This window comes from Sarcophilus harrisii, chromosome 2 (genome assembly GCF_902635505.1).
Source record: "Sarcophilus harrisii chromosome 2, mSarHar1.11, whole genome shotgun sequence".
In the NCBI taxonomy this organism is placed as follows: domain Eukaryota; kingdom Metazoa; phylum Chordata; class Mammalia; order Dasyuromorphia; family Dasyuridae; genus Sarcophilus; species Sarcophilus harrisii.
The window spans coordinates 575539839-575556774 of NC_045427.1; the positions used below are offsets into that span (position 1 = coordinate 575539839).

The 16936-nt window shown below is 31.7% G+C and overlaps 1 protein-coding gene across 2 annotated transcripts in view; it reads right to left on the reverse strand.

Annotated features, from left to right (window-relative positions):
* Nucleotides 1-5401: 5401 nt before the first annotated feature.
* Nucleotides 5402-16936, reverse strand: part of FAM204A (family with sequence similarity 204 member A) — a 37141-nt gene continuing 25606 nt past the window's right edge. For both annotated transcript variants that reach the window (XM_003755334.4, XM_023495664.2), the window contains exons 7-8: nucleotides 6731-6837; nucleotides 5402-6431 (exon numbers count right to left, since the gene is read on the reverse strand). In XM_003755334.4, the coding sequence (XP_003755382.2) occupies nucleotides 6380-6431; nucleotides 6731-6837 (159 nt within the window). In that variant the 3' untranslated portion in view covers nucleotides 5402-6379. The remainder of the gene's footprint in view (nucleotides 6432-6730; nucleotides 6838-16936) is intronic.

Consider the following 16936-nt stretch of genomic DNA (forward strand, 5'->3'; position numbering starts at 1 on the left):
TTGAGGGGAGCAAGTAAGATCTCATGTAGAAGGTGGCACTTGAGTCAAGTCCTGATAGAAGCTAAAGACTGCATGTGATATAAGAATGTAGCTTGTTTGAGTGGACCATAGCTTCTATGACGGGCAATGTGCAGTAAGCTTGGAACTACAGAGTCAGATTGGAAAGGGTGTTTTATCTTAAAGGAAACCATTTTGGGCAGGCAAGTAAAAAATTCAGACCTGTACCTTAAGAACACCAATTTAACAGTTATATGGAAAATTGGCTAGAGTAGAAAGAGACTGAAAGGAGACTTTAATAGGATATTGTAAAAGTCCAATCAAGAGGTCATGAAGGCCTAAACGAGGGTGGTACCTGTGTGGGAAAAAAAAATGAAAGTTATGAAAGATACTAAAACAGACAAGCGTTAGAAAACAATATAAATGAAGGGGTGAAGAACAAGAAAGAATTAAGGATGATTCTGACATTGTGAACCTGAGTGATAAAAAGCATGGTTCTATTTATATTTAAGAAAACAAGTAGAGAATTAGGATTGGGGGCGGGGGGGGGGGGAGAAAAGAAAGGGAAGATAATGAGTTCTGCTTTAGATATGTTATGTTTGAGATGTCTATGGGGCATTTGATTGGAAATGTCTAATAGGTAACTGGTGATATGGGACCAGAACTCAAGAGAGAGAAGGGGATTGGATAGATAGATCTGGGAGTCATCCGTACATATAATTGAACCCAAGGGACTAATGAGATCAGAGACTGAAAAAAGGGGGTCTAGGACAGTGACCTGAGGTAAACCTACACACAGAAGGCAAGGCATAAAAGACAGGAAAAAAAAAATAACTGGGAAGAAATGGGCGGATAGGTAGAAGAACAAGGAGAGATCATTATCAGAAAAATCTAGAAAAGAGAGGATTTCTAGGAGCAGATGATGGTGGTCAGCAGCATTAATTGATGTACAAAGGTTTTAGAGTTATAAAGATAGAAAAAAGATCTTTAGATTTTGCAATTAAGAAGAGATCATTGTTTGGGTAGGGAGAAAATCTCCCGAGACATTTTTATACACAATTCTGTTTACTTAAACAAAAACTTTAATACATGGATTTCTGGTGTTTCTAAAAAAAAAAAAAAAATACAAGTGATGGATTCAGATACAACAAGACTCTGGAAAAAGAAATTTAGCATAATTTCACACAGAAACACATGCTCTTCATACTTCTTAAATAATTAAATGAGACTGGTGGCATAACATTAATCATTTAAATTACAAAATAATTTTGTGCTACACTTATAGAATACTTTGCTTTTTTCAAAGCACTTTTAGATTCGTTGTCATATTAGAAAATATTGATGCCATAAATACCTAGCACTAGGTTCTATCGACATTTGGTTTTGGAAAAGATTTTACATGTACATACTTTGTCCAAATATTACTATTTATTTCATGAAAGTCATGGCTAAGACTTTAGTAGAGTGTAAATTTTAAGCCAGTGAATAAACAGTTGGCTTGAAAAAATACTAAATTGACATGCAAAGCATTTGTTGTTCTGCCAGATACTAAAAATAAAGATGATTGTGCCAGCATGGAAAACTTGAAGCATTTTAGTTGGTTCTACACTCTTTGGCAATGGAGGTGTCAAAATTTGTTTCCTGTGTATGACCTGTTCCAATGTCACCTGCTTCTACAATCTTCAATTTATTACTTCTTTAAAAAAGAAAACAAATTCCATCATTAAAATGGCACATTATTTATAATATTAGCTTGATATAAAAGGTTTTGAGGCTGCAAAACAGGTATTATAGAAATGTTATAGCATTGGAATTGGCATGGCATTTATGTGTCAACCATTGTGCTAAGTGCTTTACAAATATCTCAGTTAATCTGGTGTTAACTTATTTTATTTCCAACCTGGGGGAGAAAATATAATTCTTAATGACTTTGTGGTCAATCCAATGGCTTGCCTAGAGTTGTTATTTTTTTTAGCTAAATTTTTTGTTAAAGTTTTTTATTTTCAAAACATATGCATAGATAATTTTCAACATTCACCCTTGCAAAATCTTGTTCCAAAATTTTTTTCCCTTTCTTGCCCCCATCCCTTCCTCTAGACAGTAAGTAATCCAATAAATATTAAGAATATGCAATTTTCTGAAGACATTCTTATGAAATTCTTAAGTTCTTTATCACTGGGAGATAGTGAGGTTCAAGGCTTAGTTCTGCTACTTACTTGCCCTATGATTTCTCTGAATTTGTTTCTTCATTTACTTCATGGAAACAAGAGAATAACATTTGTACTGCCCTTTTCACAGGTTTTGGGAGTCTTTTGGGTATTAAAAGAGCATATACATAAAACTCAAGTGAACAAAAATATACAATTTGTACTAAAGTATTATGTATTCACTTTAAACTTATACAACTAAGTTTTCATAGTGCTTTACAAATAACACAAAGTTTTACTGCACAAAATAAAATATGATATCAAAAAATACATCAAAAACATGAGAATAACTTAAGCAAAAGATACTAAAGAAATCAAATTTGTTTGTAAATCGGTATCTGAAGATTTGATATTTAACACTCTAAGCCAATGTCCAAAGTTAAATAACATTTTATTCCTGTTCTTGTCCTCCCCATTCATATGTTTGCCTCAAAAATAGAAGCATTTAAAATATGGAGTTAGAGATTTATGATCAGTTGTACAAACCTGTTTAGCTACTGATTTACAACCTTGGCAGTGGTATTTAAGTCTGTCATCAGAACTAATTATAACTGGCCTTAGATTACCATATTCAAACTATCCTCTTGGTGAAAGAAATAGAATGTTCTACTGAAAAATCAGAAACATCCCAAGGGCTGCCAAACAAAAATGCACTGCAAAGTTCTCAGAATCAATGTTCCTAAGCTTGAAATTACTATTCTTTGGTAAGCTGTTTTAGCCTGAAGTACTTAAACAATAAATCAGCTACATTAATGTCATACCTGTGGCCTGAAACATATTAATCTCCGTTAACAATAACTGACATTTACATTGCTAATTTAACTCCAGCATTCTTGGAGCAGTAAATGTCTATGTAGAAGCTTCAGAAAGTAGAATTATGACTCCTCCAGAATGTACCCTTTTCTTGTTGGGAACAGTATGGACAATGTTAAAAGATATGTATGCATGAGCACTACTTCAACCACATTGTTTTTTAAAATGATGTAATACAATTTCTAATTCATATCATAGAGAATGGAGAGGCAGTACATCATAGAGAATTAGCAAGAAGCTGGCTTTAGAGTCTGGGAGACCTAGGCCCCAGTTGGACCTATTAGCCACACTATATATGAGGGTACCCTGAGCAGAAAAGGGGCTTGCTTAACACCTGCTCTCAATGGCAGATGCCCACAACTCAAGGTACCTCAGACAGTGCCTGAGAGCAGGTATGGTAGATTCTTGGTTCTCTCATGACTGCTGCTAACGAAGTCACCTCTCTCATTCCTTTCCACTCAGACACTATCATTCAAAAGAACCCCAATATTGTCCTTATGTTGAACTACAATGGAAGCAGTGCTCAGGCAGTATCTGGGAGCTTAAAACTGCTCCTTATTTCTTCCAGACTCAAGAAGACTCCTAGATTCTATTCCTAGAGAGCCCTTTAACAAGTACCTTAAAATTAACACAGGATTCACTAAGGCTTCAGAAGTAAGTCTAACATGGGAAATGTCAGGCAGTCAGGAAATCTTCTGAATTGTAGGACTTTCAAATACTTCTAAAAATCATGCCATGTTGGTCATTAGAGCTGAACTTGTGGGTCAGGAAGGATTATTTAGCTTTGAGTACTATCCCTAGAGTTAGGTAATGCCTGAAGGAAGTAGGTCTAAGGGAAGCAGAAAGAAGAACAGGTAGAATGACAAGAAATTCCCTAAACTTTTCATTGACACAAGTTTAATATTTTCAAAGTGCTTTTTCATTAGTGTTTTATTACAATCTAGTGAGATCAGATGGTAAGATCCCCATTTTACAAATGAGAAAAAAACTAGAGCCTAGAAAGACTGAAATGATTTGCTCAAAGAGACAATGAGTGGTAGGACCTGTCCTAAAAACAAGTCTTCTGATGACTAGGATATTCCTCTTTCCATTGTTATCAGTTACACCAAATATAGCAATCGTTCATTCCATCCTCCTAGAAAATTGTATTTTTAAACAATGTATCTGATAACTCAGAGAAATAATACCTACTTCTACAGAAAATTTCTTTAGAAATTTTAGATTTTTCTTACATAATAGGTCTGTACAATGGTTAATATTACAATATGTGTTATCACCTCCTCTCTTAGACATTTAGAATGATTTTGAATATAACAGGGGTTCTATAAATGGCATATAATTGTACCCTCAGAGATATGCCATGTATTAAAAAAATACAGAAATTGAAAAACAATAAGATGTTCAGTTCAGATTCTTATTTTTCTAAGATGAATTATAAAACTGTCTAAAGGATCTTCTGAAACTTGGTGAATCATCACTCCTTACATGGACAACAGGATTTTTATGATCTCAAACAACAATGAACCCTTTCCCCCAAAAAACATAAATAGTAACATTAATGCCCATAATGTAAAAACATACTTAGTGCTCTGGATAGTAGAGATAAATTTATTTGTTCAGAAAAAGTTACGTAAAAACAAAATCATACCGATTAGAAACTACCATGCAATCTAAAAGAACACTGGACTGGCAGTATAATAAGCCCGCCCTTAGTTCCAGTCCTGGTTCTGCTACTGACTGAATGACTTTGTGGCTTTGGTCACGTCATGTCTCTGAGCTTTTTATCTAAAGTACATGACAAAAATCTTCAGCTCTATTAGTCTATGATTTAAAAAAAAAATCTTTTGAGATATAATGTACTAAAATACATATCTTTTAAAAAGTCAGATTTTTATTCCTAAAAGCATACCTGCATAACCATCTTCTTGAATATTTCATGTATATTTGGCTTTCAATTCATATTTATATTCACATAAAGAATGTGAGTTTGGTTTTTCATAGTATGAACTGTGTATAACCCCTGAGATGGCTTGGTTTAGATTAGATAACTGGAAGTCATTCAAAGGAATTAGGATTATTTGGTCTCAGAAGACAACATTAGCTGATGACAATGGTGATAAACTCTTCTCCACCTCTGAGAATTGAAACCAACATAGTGATATGATCTTTTCTTTTGGAAAACTTGATGTAAGAATAACACCTATCTGTGGAATGGCTTATGTGCTCTCAACAAGATCTTTTGATGTTCATTTTAGAATTCTGCAGTGTTAGCATATTTTCAGATAGTATGTCATGACAGGTAAGGTTACCTTTCAAGATTTCTACTCTCCAAAATAATTGTGTGTAAACAAAAGGAAAAAAGAATGGAAATAATCCAAACCATATATTTAAAGAATTTAAAACATTGTATTTCAATTAATATCAAAATAATTATTTATCAATAATCAAACTGCACAACTGATAAGCTATCTAAGAAAAACATTAAAATTCAAAGAATCATAGGAATAAAAGAGACAATGAGATGTGAGTAGCCTATGTCTATTCTCAGGCAGAATTAAATCATAGCAAACTGTATGACACTTTCCATCTTCAAAGCTATTTAAAATTATTCATTGACTTTTACCAGACAGCCATGAGAAAAAAAGAAAACCCAATTTTCTAGGAAAAAATATTTAGACAAAATAGCACTTGTAGTAAAACTGAATGTTTCTTGACTAGTATGGTTATATCTTCTTAGATATATTTATGATTTACTACTAAATCATTATTTAAAAAATAAAACCCATATGGATAGTTTATGACCATAAATATTTTAAGTTACATGGATCTTAATAGCTAAATATTCATCAAACAGTAAAAAGCAAATAATTTTTGCTGTATATAAATATATTTCTCCAATATTAGTGATTCCTTCAAGGATATTATAGTAAGCTTGTGCAAGGCTTGCTAATAGAGAATATGTGTTCTGACCACCAGACCAACAATACTTGGCAGAAAGCTGTCAGAAAATAAAATTTGGCCACAGCAATTCAAAAACACTCTTTTCTATGGTACAAACTGAGGTTTCAATATGAACCAATAGCAATTATATCCATATATCAATGATTTCATTAATACTTTAAATACTGATGTATGTACACATTACATTCCTTATGTTTTTTCCTTAACTATATTCTCATATTCATTAAGAAAATCTAATTTTTAAAACAAAATAAGATACATTACTTTAAAAGATTGAAAAAATATGTGTAACTGACTCACTAATCTGACATTTACTTTTCCTAACTGGTATCAAATTTAGCTGGCTCCCTTTAAACAGTAAGATACCAAGAGTTCTTTGTTTTTCAAGGATGAAGACCTATTTACATATATCCCATGTTGCTTTTGGTTTCCCATCTCTTCTTTGCTTCAAACCTAAAACAAAAAATACAAACAGCTCTTCATTATTAAGATAATTAAATACTTAAAATATTTTTAACATATGATGAAATGAAATGAAATTTGTTTTACTATTTCAAATACTTCATCAACTACAAAATAAGATCATGCAAGGGGAAGAAAAGCTTTTATATTTGAAATGATAAAATTGAGGCAAAGATATTTTTAAAAAATAAACCAAGATTATAGAAATACAGTAAAAACACTCTTGCAATATTTGTGTGATTTACAAGGCTATAATACTAAATTACAATCTGAATCTTAACGTGACTTACCCCCATGCAAGTTTCTTCCTTTTTCGAACCTCCTGTGAAGTTTCAGCATCTTTTTTAGCTTTTACAAAGTTGCGGCATGCAACAGCTTTGGCAATTTTTACCCCAAGCTAAAAGAAAGCAAAGAAAAACAAACAAACATGAAAGTTAATACAAGAGCTACTTTGAATCTAACTAGAATTCAATTAATTAAAACTTCAGTATAAAAGAAGAGATCAATTTCTACATTTTAGAGATGCTTGTGGCTTTGAAAACATTTATACAGATATAGTAGCATTTAGTTCTTAAATCATTCTTTCCATGGGGAACCAAACAGAGTATAATGTAAAGATGAAAAGTATTTACTTTCCAACACAGACCCTTATTTGTATCAGGTTAACCTTTGTATCACATTCTGCATACAATAGTGTTTTTCCCTTCTTTTTTCTTTGTTCATGTTTTTTCATTCAGGCTACAAAGATCTTTTTCCTTACTTTGAACCAAGTATATACAACATATTTGTATCTAATTATGTATTATTTTATATTGGTTTCTTGTTGTTTCATGTATATATCACCCAGATCAAAATAAAAGCTTCTCATAGGTACAAGAACTTTTTATCTTCTACTATGTATACTTCACAAAGTTTAGTATAGTTCAAGTTATTGAAAATTGCTTGAGTAATAGTATAATACATACATATATATGTGTGTATATGATAGTATGGTATATATCAAAGCTTCTTAAATTGCGGGGCGTAACTCATATGATGTCACATAACAATAGGAGAGTTGCAAAAAAATTTAGCAACAGTAAAAGGTATCAAATATTCCACCAAGATTTAATTCTTTATGTAAAAAATAAACAAACACATCCATTTCATTAGTAGACAAATTTTCTTTTATCTTTAAAATTGTGCATATACCAAAGAAATAAAAATAAATTTCTTTATGATTTATTATCAGTAAATGTTTGAAATGTACAGCTAGGTTTTATATATACTTATATACCTGAGTTGCATAAAAATTCTTCAGGCAAAAAGAGGTAATGAGTAGGAAAATTTAAGAAGCTCTGTTAAGTACTATGAGTAATAAAACATCACATTCCTAAAAAAAATAAAAAAAAAAATTTCAGCATCACCACATATATACACATAATATGTATTACTATACTAATATTTATGTATAAGACAGACACAAAAGAGATGAGATAAAGTGAAATACTTGATACTGGAGTCAAAAGGTAACCTCTGGATTTGTTGGGGGGAGGGGGTTACATAATCAAGACTTTTTAGGAAAATAATTGGCAACTGTGGGAAGGATTAGAATCGGGAGGGGCATAAGATAAAGAACAATTAAAAAAGCTATTTCATAATAAGAGATGATACTGGTATGAATTAGGGTAGTAGCTGTATGAGAGGAGAGAAGAGGATATGTTAGGGATAAAAATGATAAGGTCTTACAATTGAATGGATACACAGAATAAGAATGAGTAAGGGATTGAGGCTAAAGACCAGATTTAAGATCTGATGGTAGAGTCAATAGAACTGGGATAAATTTTGGAGGAAAAGATCAGCAACCCACCTTAATTTCTGTTTTATTTATGTGACTCAATTTATCCTACAAGAATCAAAAAATGGGCCAGGGTCCCAGAACATAGAGCTCATCTCTTTGGGAAGACAGAGTGTGAAGATGGGAAGAGGTAAAAAGGAAGGTAAGTAGGGTGAGAATTTTACTCGAGCAGCAACTAATGAAAGTATCTAGGCTGAAGCTGAGTTACAATTACCCAGAGGGGTACCCTGCTAAGAAAGGGAAGAGACTGAGAACTTGTAGAGCTGCTCAGAAGGAGCAGAGTACAAATGCTAGCCCACAATGGAAGAAGGGCCTGCTACAGCTGTGCTGATCCTAAAATTGACTAAAACAAGAAGAGTGGGATTTATTACTCCCCTTTCTCCAGTGTTCCCCCAAACCGCTCACCTCCCACTCTTTGGAGACCACTGGTATAGGTTACTCAGTTTTCTTCTTTAGAATGTAAGTTGCACAGATGGACCAAAATCATTTTAACATACAGCTTTTTAAACTGATATTCATAAAAGGAAATCCAAGTATTTGAAGGTAACTCCCATAAAAAGATAAAAATTTTCAGCACACAGTTACTGAAATATAATAATTGCAAGTCAACAATATTATAACCAAAATAAGAATAGCAAAATTTAGTCAACACTAGCTGGCAAAGCCACAGAAGAAAAAAAAAATACATCATTTAAGAGACAGCTCATGAAGCTATATTCAGTGTTTATTCAAAATTCTAAATCAATACTATAGGACCTAATATAGGTGCTACCTTTCAGTTAAAATAAAGTCAAACTATAGTAATGTCCTTGAATGATTTTCATAAGAAAAATTATAGATGATAAAATTTATCTTCAGAAGTCCCATGAACTTTTTGCTCTATTTTTATTTTCCTGTTCTTGGCAGACCCCAACATTTAACTCATCAGAAAGGTAGTTACAATTTTAAATAACCAGAAGGTCTTTGGTACAACAGCTAACTAATAGAAAGGAAACTTCAGAAGAATTTTGTGGTCTAGTTTATGGTTAAGTTATTTTACTACTGCTAAAAAGTTATACTCATTCCCTAATGAAAAGCTCTCATAACCATGGTGAAAGGAGTTCAAACTTATGCCGACTAAACTAACTACTGTGACCTGACTGGAGCTTGCCATCTGAGTTTAAGATTTATAATTGTCACTTTCATATGTAAGGCTTACACAAAATCATGAGGTTTTTCTTTTTCTTTCTTTCTTTTTTTAATTTGGATTTAATTCCACTGAACTCTAATGGAATTCAGTATATTCTACTGTTTTGCCAAAATCCCTGTAGGTACTGAATAACTGGTAGTGATACTACCCTACAAAGAAAGCACTCAGAAAATTTCTATCATACAACCTGGCCTATAATTTGTATACTTCAAAAAAGCTACATAATTCGATCCACTAATACTATTTGCCATCACCAGTATAATGAAATTCTTTTCTAAAAGTATTATAAATTAAGATATAGCTCAATACCAACATTTTAATTGACATAAATTTCTCAATCTACATTATCTGGACCATGAATAGACAAACCAGAGTACATATGACTGTGTCAGGACATGCAGTTATTTGATTTAAATGTGATTTGATCTTGACATGGTCTTATGCTCTAAACAATTTACATTAAACCAGTTACATTAAACCCAATCCAGGATGATACTTCACCTAAAGACTTAAAAGTACATACTCTTTAAGACAAAGTATAAACTTGCTTAAAATAATATATTATAATGCATTAAACAAGTATTGGCATGAGAGGACTCCATCATTTTATGAAGTATATAAATACAAGAAATTGACTAGGTACACAGACAATGCATTCAAACAGTTCTGTTCCTTTAAAAGATCAACTTTTAACTGCATTTTACTTGAGTTAGTTTAAATATAATATTCTGCACCTAAAAAGCACTAAAAAAAAAAAAAAAAAAAAAAAAAAAAGGCTTGCTGTCACTTTTCATAAGATGTAATAACAAATCTATTTGGCTGATAAAGGTAATGAAAAATCAGGGTATCACTTATTTCTCTGCATACTGAAAAGAATGTTTTAGAATTAGAAAGATAAAAAGATCCTCTGTGGAACAGTCTAAGGAGAAAGCATTATATCAGACAAGATGGCCAAGTTCTAATTTTCAGACCATGAGAAGAGATGCAATATGACAATATTACAAATAAAATATTTTGGGCAGAACTGAGGATTTACCTATACCTCTGACTAGCACTTGTACCTTTATGCTCCAACCTAAAAATTTCACAAAAGCTTAGTCAAAGGCTTTTATATTAAAAACTGTTTTAGGTCATTAAACAACTCAATAGCAATACAAGGTAAAAATAAATCAGAAAATATGAATAAAAATATACGTAAAAATGTTTTGTGTAGCTAAAGTATCAGCATTTTCCATATAGAACATCCAATATTTTGCTGCATTTTAATTAAGGTGTCTAAACATTATCACAAAGAACTGCAAATTGGTCAGAGCACGCAGTAAGGAAAATTAAGCTCTAAAGGCTTTTTATCACCATATTTCAGGAACCAAGGGTGTAAAATGTTCTAATTTGGGATATATTAAAAGCCATAAAAGGTCTTTCAAAAAGATTAATGGTACTTTGCTTGGATTTAAGATAAGGGCTTTAGCTGGTTGGAAAAGCAGGGCCCTGGCTAGACCCTTGAGGCATTCATCTTTACAGCCACTTGGAAGATTTGTAAAAGCGTCTGCATAACCTCAAGCAAACGCACTGCGACATTTTTTTAATTCCTTTCAATTTTACAGGTTTAGAGTGTGTAAATCATTTTGGGTAGTAAAACACATATAATGGCTCATCCTTGTAACATAGTATATAGATTTTTAAAAGACAAACTTTAAAAATCAAATGAGTTTCTCTGTAAAATCTTGCCATTATAAAGTTTGCTGATAATCATGTGAAGCATCTGACTTGAACAGCTTAATCTAGCATAGCCGTAAACTTCTTATCCATTTCAGAAAATATTTTACTCATCTCAAAATTACTACCTTGTAACTAACAGATTTATGAATCTCCCCCATCCTCTCCACTTCCATAGCTTTTGGACACTTTTGAGGCACTTATTTAAAAATACCAATTATCATACTTTAACTTTTCATGGAATAATAGGTCTCTATGAAAAATATTTATGCCATTCTCTTTTGTTCTTTAATTAAATGAAAACAGATGTTTTCTGAAGTAAAGCGGAACCATTACTGGAGCACTTAAAGTGTTAAGGTCTTTAATTTTTATATCAGTTTGGTCTACAATTCCTGATTGTCTTTACTCAAGCTCAACATTAATGTCAAGCAAGTTACCTAGGAGACGAAAGAGATCAAAGAGACAAAAAACCCTCAAATGTCTGATTAATCAAGCCTGCAAACAGCTTATTTCTTTTAGCCTGCATGCAAGTATGAAAATGAGATTCTGGGAGCCGAACATTGTGCAGATTTGTTCATTCTTATCAGAACAAAGCCAGCGGCAGCTTATTTCATGGATCATTGGCACTGTCATCAGTGCTACACAGAACGGGTGACAGCTCCTCATTTTGAGGCTTGAACAAAATTAGCAAAAAGTCGGCACAAATTAGCCTCTCATCTTTTTAGTAATATGACATTATTCATTTACTTTTTATCCAATTTTTAATTTTTTCTTTGTCAGCTATCCCTTTCTAGTGTTTCCTGCATGGCATCATAAAATGCTTTCTAAAAACAGGCAGAAAATAGCTGAAGTTGAAAAAAATTATAATATAAAGTTCAAGGCAGTAAAAATGGAAAAACATTTCCAGTGACTTATAACATTATATTTTCTGCAACTTTCAAAACTTTGAACAAATGTTGATGTATTTAATTTGGAATATTATTTAGTTAAGGGCTTTTAAATGCAATTAAGAGGTAGCTTATAATACAGGCTAAAATGTAACACATTCACAATGCATTTCAACGATTTCATAATTTCATAAGATATGTATTATGTTAAATTGAGGATATGTTAAATATTCACATTGATCTTGTCAATCTATGGACATCTATGAGATGTCCCAACATTTTAAGTTATTAAATAAATATAAAGGAATCCATCCTTTTAAGCATCAATTTTGATGGAACCATTAGCTCCCTTGTTACAGAATATAACAATTTCATTATGGGATCATGTATGCATACACAAGTATATGTATTTTACACCAACAACTTTATAACAATCATTCAAAATGAACCATTTGTATTTCAAAATGCATTCCAGTGGTTTGAGTGTTTAAAAAAAAAAACAAAAAATATATAAATCACTCAGTTAAATGATTTATGAAATGCCAAGTCTATGTGGTTTTTGAAATGGAAACAGTACACTTTCAATCATGTACTCAACATTGAATTCACTGGGTAATACTTTGTATAGCATCTATATTAATTATGGTTATGAAGACTTGAAATTATATGTATACTACCACATCATGCTACAGCAGAGGGAAAAAAGATGTTTTATTATTTAAGTCATTATTAGATACAGACCTTTATATTCAAGCAAATTCTATTCATAAGGGAGAAAAAAGCACTAAAAAAATTAACCATAAGCTGTTAGATGCTTTACACAGTCCCCTTATAAGAAAGACAGTTTTTTAAAAAAGAACTGTAGTACTGTTTTCAGCAATTTCTTTATCTCTGTTCTTCTAAGTAAGAAAGCTTATTAACAAGCTTTGAACTTAAAATCACATTTACAATAATGTGCCATCAACAGTTTTATAAGCTAATTAGAAAAAGATTAATTAATGACTGGCTGCTAATAAAATGGCAATCATGAAGAAAGAAACCAAGGGTGCTAAGCTTCAACTACCACCAATTAAGAGCTAATTACAAACAAATTATATATGTGTTTTGCTGTGGGCTTTAATTTACTAAAATGGTTTTAATTAAAAGAGAAAACATGCTGATTAATTGAACTGCAGAAAAAATCTACAGTATAAACTGTGCTTTGTCTGTCTCTTTAATTAGACTTGTAACATCTGAAATCTTTTTTTTTTTTAAAGGTTTGTTAAAAGCACAGATAAACATAATTAAAAGAGAGCATAAGGAATGCCATTCTAGGTGATCACCTAATCATACACCAAAGGTTAGAAGAAAACATTTTTGATAAAAGGAGGTATTTTCAAGCATACCTTAAAAGCCTGAGAAAAAGACTTGTCCTTAACTGAAAGTGTAAATTTTTAAAAAATATTCTAATGCTCTAACTTTTGTGCTATGAAATTAAATTTCTTAAGCATGGATTAAAAAAAACCTTTAAGCTGGATTGTAAAGGAATGTAACAGAGGACATCCCTTACCTGAATACACTCATATTAGTCTGTATTTGCTGTGCTAAAAGATCATCTTCTAATCGAATATAGAGATCTCTGTAGGACTTGATGGACATGCTATATATGCTCAAGAAAGAAGAAACCCCAAAGTGAAAAATGAAATAATCTTTTATGAGCCTCCTGTCCAATGATCAGTCTAAAGAATAATAGATGAATACTTAATTTTAAGAAGCACTGACAATGATCAAGTCTTGATCAAGTCAAATATAAAGTGTTTTAGTATAAGATGTTTTACATAAACACACACACTTTATAACTCTATCCTTCAAGGATGAAGAAGATTCTGGCCAATGAAAAGCTCATTCTCCAGCTTTCTCTCAGCTTCCCCCAATTTACTAGGTTCATCCTTATCCAGTGCTCCTCATCAACACACCTAAAAGCTATTACATTTTATTCCTTAATAGAAATTAAAATAAACATTGAAGAACAGCACCCATTTTTAAGACAGATTACATTTCATAAAATAAGAAGTGAAATGCATCTCAGCAGGGTGATTAAAGATTATCTAATAAGCTTCTATATTTATATATAAAAACCTTTAAAAACTTAACCTTTTACTTTAAAAGCAAACTAAACAGGACATTTATTAGCATGGTTATAATTTGCAATATAGTTTCCTTTCCCACTTTAAATACTGCATGTGTACAGTTATTTTACTCTTAATGTATTTTATTGTATTTGTTCAATTTTAAATGGTGAGAAATCACAATTGTTAAGAAATAAGATATGTTACCCATTTTAATTTTAGAGATTAGAAAAATTTGATAATAATTCACTGGAATATGCTGTTCTATTTCATATATATACACAAAATAGTTTACCCTGGAAATAACAATTATCAGTATTATTTTTACATATAGGAAATGTGCATTAAAGAAAGATGGAGAAAATAATTTGCTGCTTAAATTGTAGGACAAAAGGCTTCAAACAAAATAATACACACTTGCTTCAGTGAAATACTGAAACGGCTAAAATTTCTCTTATTTTCTCAGCTTCTCTTCTCAGTCCTAAAAAATTACCATGTTAGAAATATCACTTACTAAAACACCAAAAGCACCTTCACAATCATTTTAATATATTGCTCTTTAGAAGAATTAACAATACTTCAAAAAAAAATGTTAACTCTGAGCTGGGCAATACTACTAAAGTACTTTGACAGGTAAACATGTCACAATTGTTTTATTATTTAGGAAGTTTTTAACTTTCATGTTTAGATAATGAAATATCAACATTAAACTAAGAAAAGAAACAAAAGATGGGCATTTAACCAGAATATTCTCAAGGTTCCTTTTGACCTGCAGAATAGTTAGTGCATCTATATCTATCTATCCTTAACAAAATTAACCTTCCTCAGAGAGGAGTAACTTACATGCTAAGATAAAATTACATAGCTTTACTCTGACACTTCAAATCAGACCACTTCCACAGTTAAGAAGTTGTTCTAATAATGATGTATAACATAGTCAGTCTAGTCTGAAGATAAATCATTTGTCCAAACTCAGAGCATTTATTTCACTGAAGTATTAAAAACTTGATCTACTCCTGAGCTTAAGGCCAAAAATATTTTTCCTATCCTATTTAAAATTAAAAGGTCAGCATTACTAGCTTTACCATAAAGTTTACTATTGAAGAAAATACATTCTGGCAAAGTAAAAATAATAGACTCAAACTTATTTCTATTTCCCCAGATATATTTTGAAAATCAATGACAATAACTCAGTTCTTTTAATATCATTTATTCTTGAGATACCTAGGGTATCCTAAATAAATGTTTTGCTCTATAGAAAAAAGGCTGGGAATTTTATCATTAAATATACGGGGGAGAAAGTCATTGCCTTAGGTACTCATTTATATAAGTTCAAGCAATGAGCTTTAAAATATGAACTACTTTATCATATCTTTTTCTTTAATCAAAGGCTTTCAGCTCAGGCACAGATGGCAGTGGATTACAAGAGAGAGTATCTCAAGTATGAATATTAATATTTTGTAAAATATAAAAGGGACAAAAAAGCTACTCTTCCTAGTATGCACAGGAATATTACCTATTTACAGTAATGTACATAAATACACAAGCTTATATTTTTTTTTGAATAGTGAATTAAGTTTAGCTACTGCTCTGATTAAATACTTTTTATTCCAATATCTATAGAATGGCATTAAGTAAAGTAAGTGGTATAATCTAAATAAACTTTAAGGAAGTTCATAGACAGCAAGCCAGAGATGGGGTTTGTTTATGTGATAAACTATTATATTCTCTCTCTCTCTTTGGTCATTCTATTTCTAACACTGTATTAGTTAAACTGAAATCAATCTTAGCAGTACATTAACTTAGTGGAGGTGTGACTCATTTGATGATAGAAACTCACTGTTATGTTGCCAAATAGAAAGCTGGTTTTGATCTACAACAGGCTGACATGCAGAAGCCAAGAGAAAAATTCTGCTTCCAAATGTGCTATTCAACCTAACTGGTTTCTTCTTTTTAATTAAATCTAGACTCTAGTATTTGAGAAATTTTAAAGTACTGATTTCTCATTGGCTATTCAATTTAAAGACAGTTTTGTGTCTAAAAAAACATCAAGGGGAAAAAATTTCAAAGTCAGATTTTACTAGAATACTTCTTGCTACCCATAATGGAAAGTGCCACAACAATGAGATCAAAACAAGTAGGTATGTAATAGTTAAAACAAAATAAAACAAAAACAAAAAACAAACCCCCTCAGGATCCTTAAAAACTAGAGCAGTTCAATATGTATGACAAACAAAAGAACATAACCATATATTTCACCTCTGCATATTCTTTTTATCCACAACTCTTCCCCTTTCCAAAACAAAAAATATTTTTAATGGAAGTGATAGCCGCAAAATATCATACAATGGAAAAAAACAAAACAGAAAAACCTTTCCACACTACAACCAGAGCCTCAAATGTGTGAACTTGAGCCATTCCCTCAAACCAGATGATGAACATCCCAATGTCATCAAGAATTTTAAGGGACTTTCATCTGGGGGAGGGGGAAAATATTTCATGTGATATTACAATGATAGCACACCGATGGGCATTATTTTGACAAACCATGTTTTTCAGGATACATTTTCAAGGGCTATTCTTTGCTGTGGAATTATTTGGGGCTTCATTTTTTTCAATGCTGATGCAGCTCTATTGCTTTCACAGGCTTATAAATGTTATACATCAAAAATTAGTTTCACTTATTATGGCAGGAAAAGGCTTGAATTCTCGGATCTCTGCCTCACAGCCCAGGCTTTATCAGTAGGCCCCAGTCATTG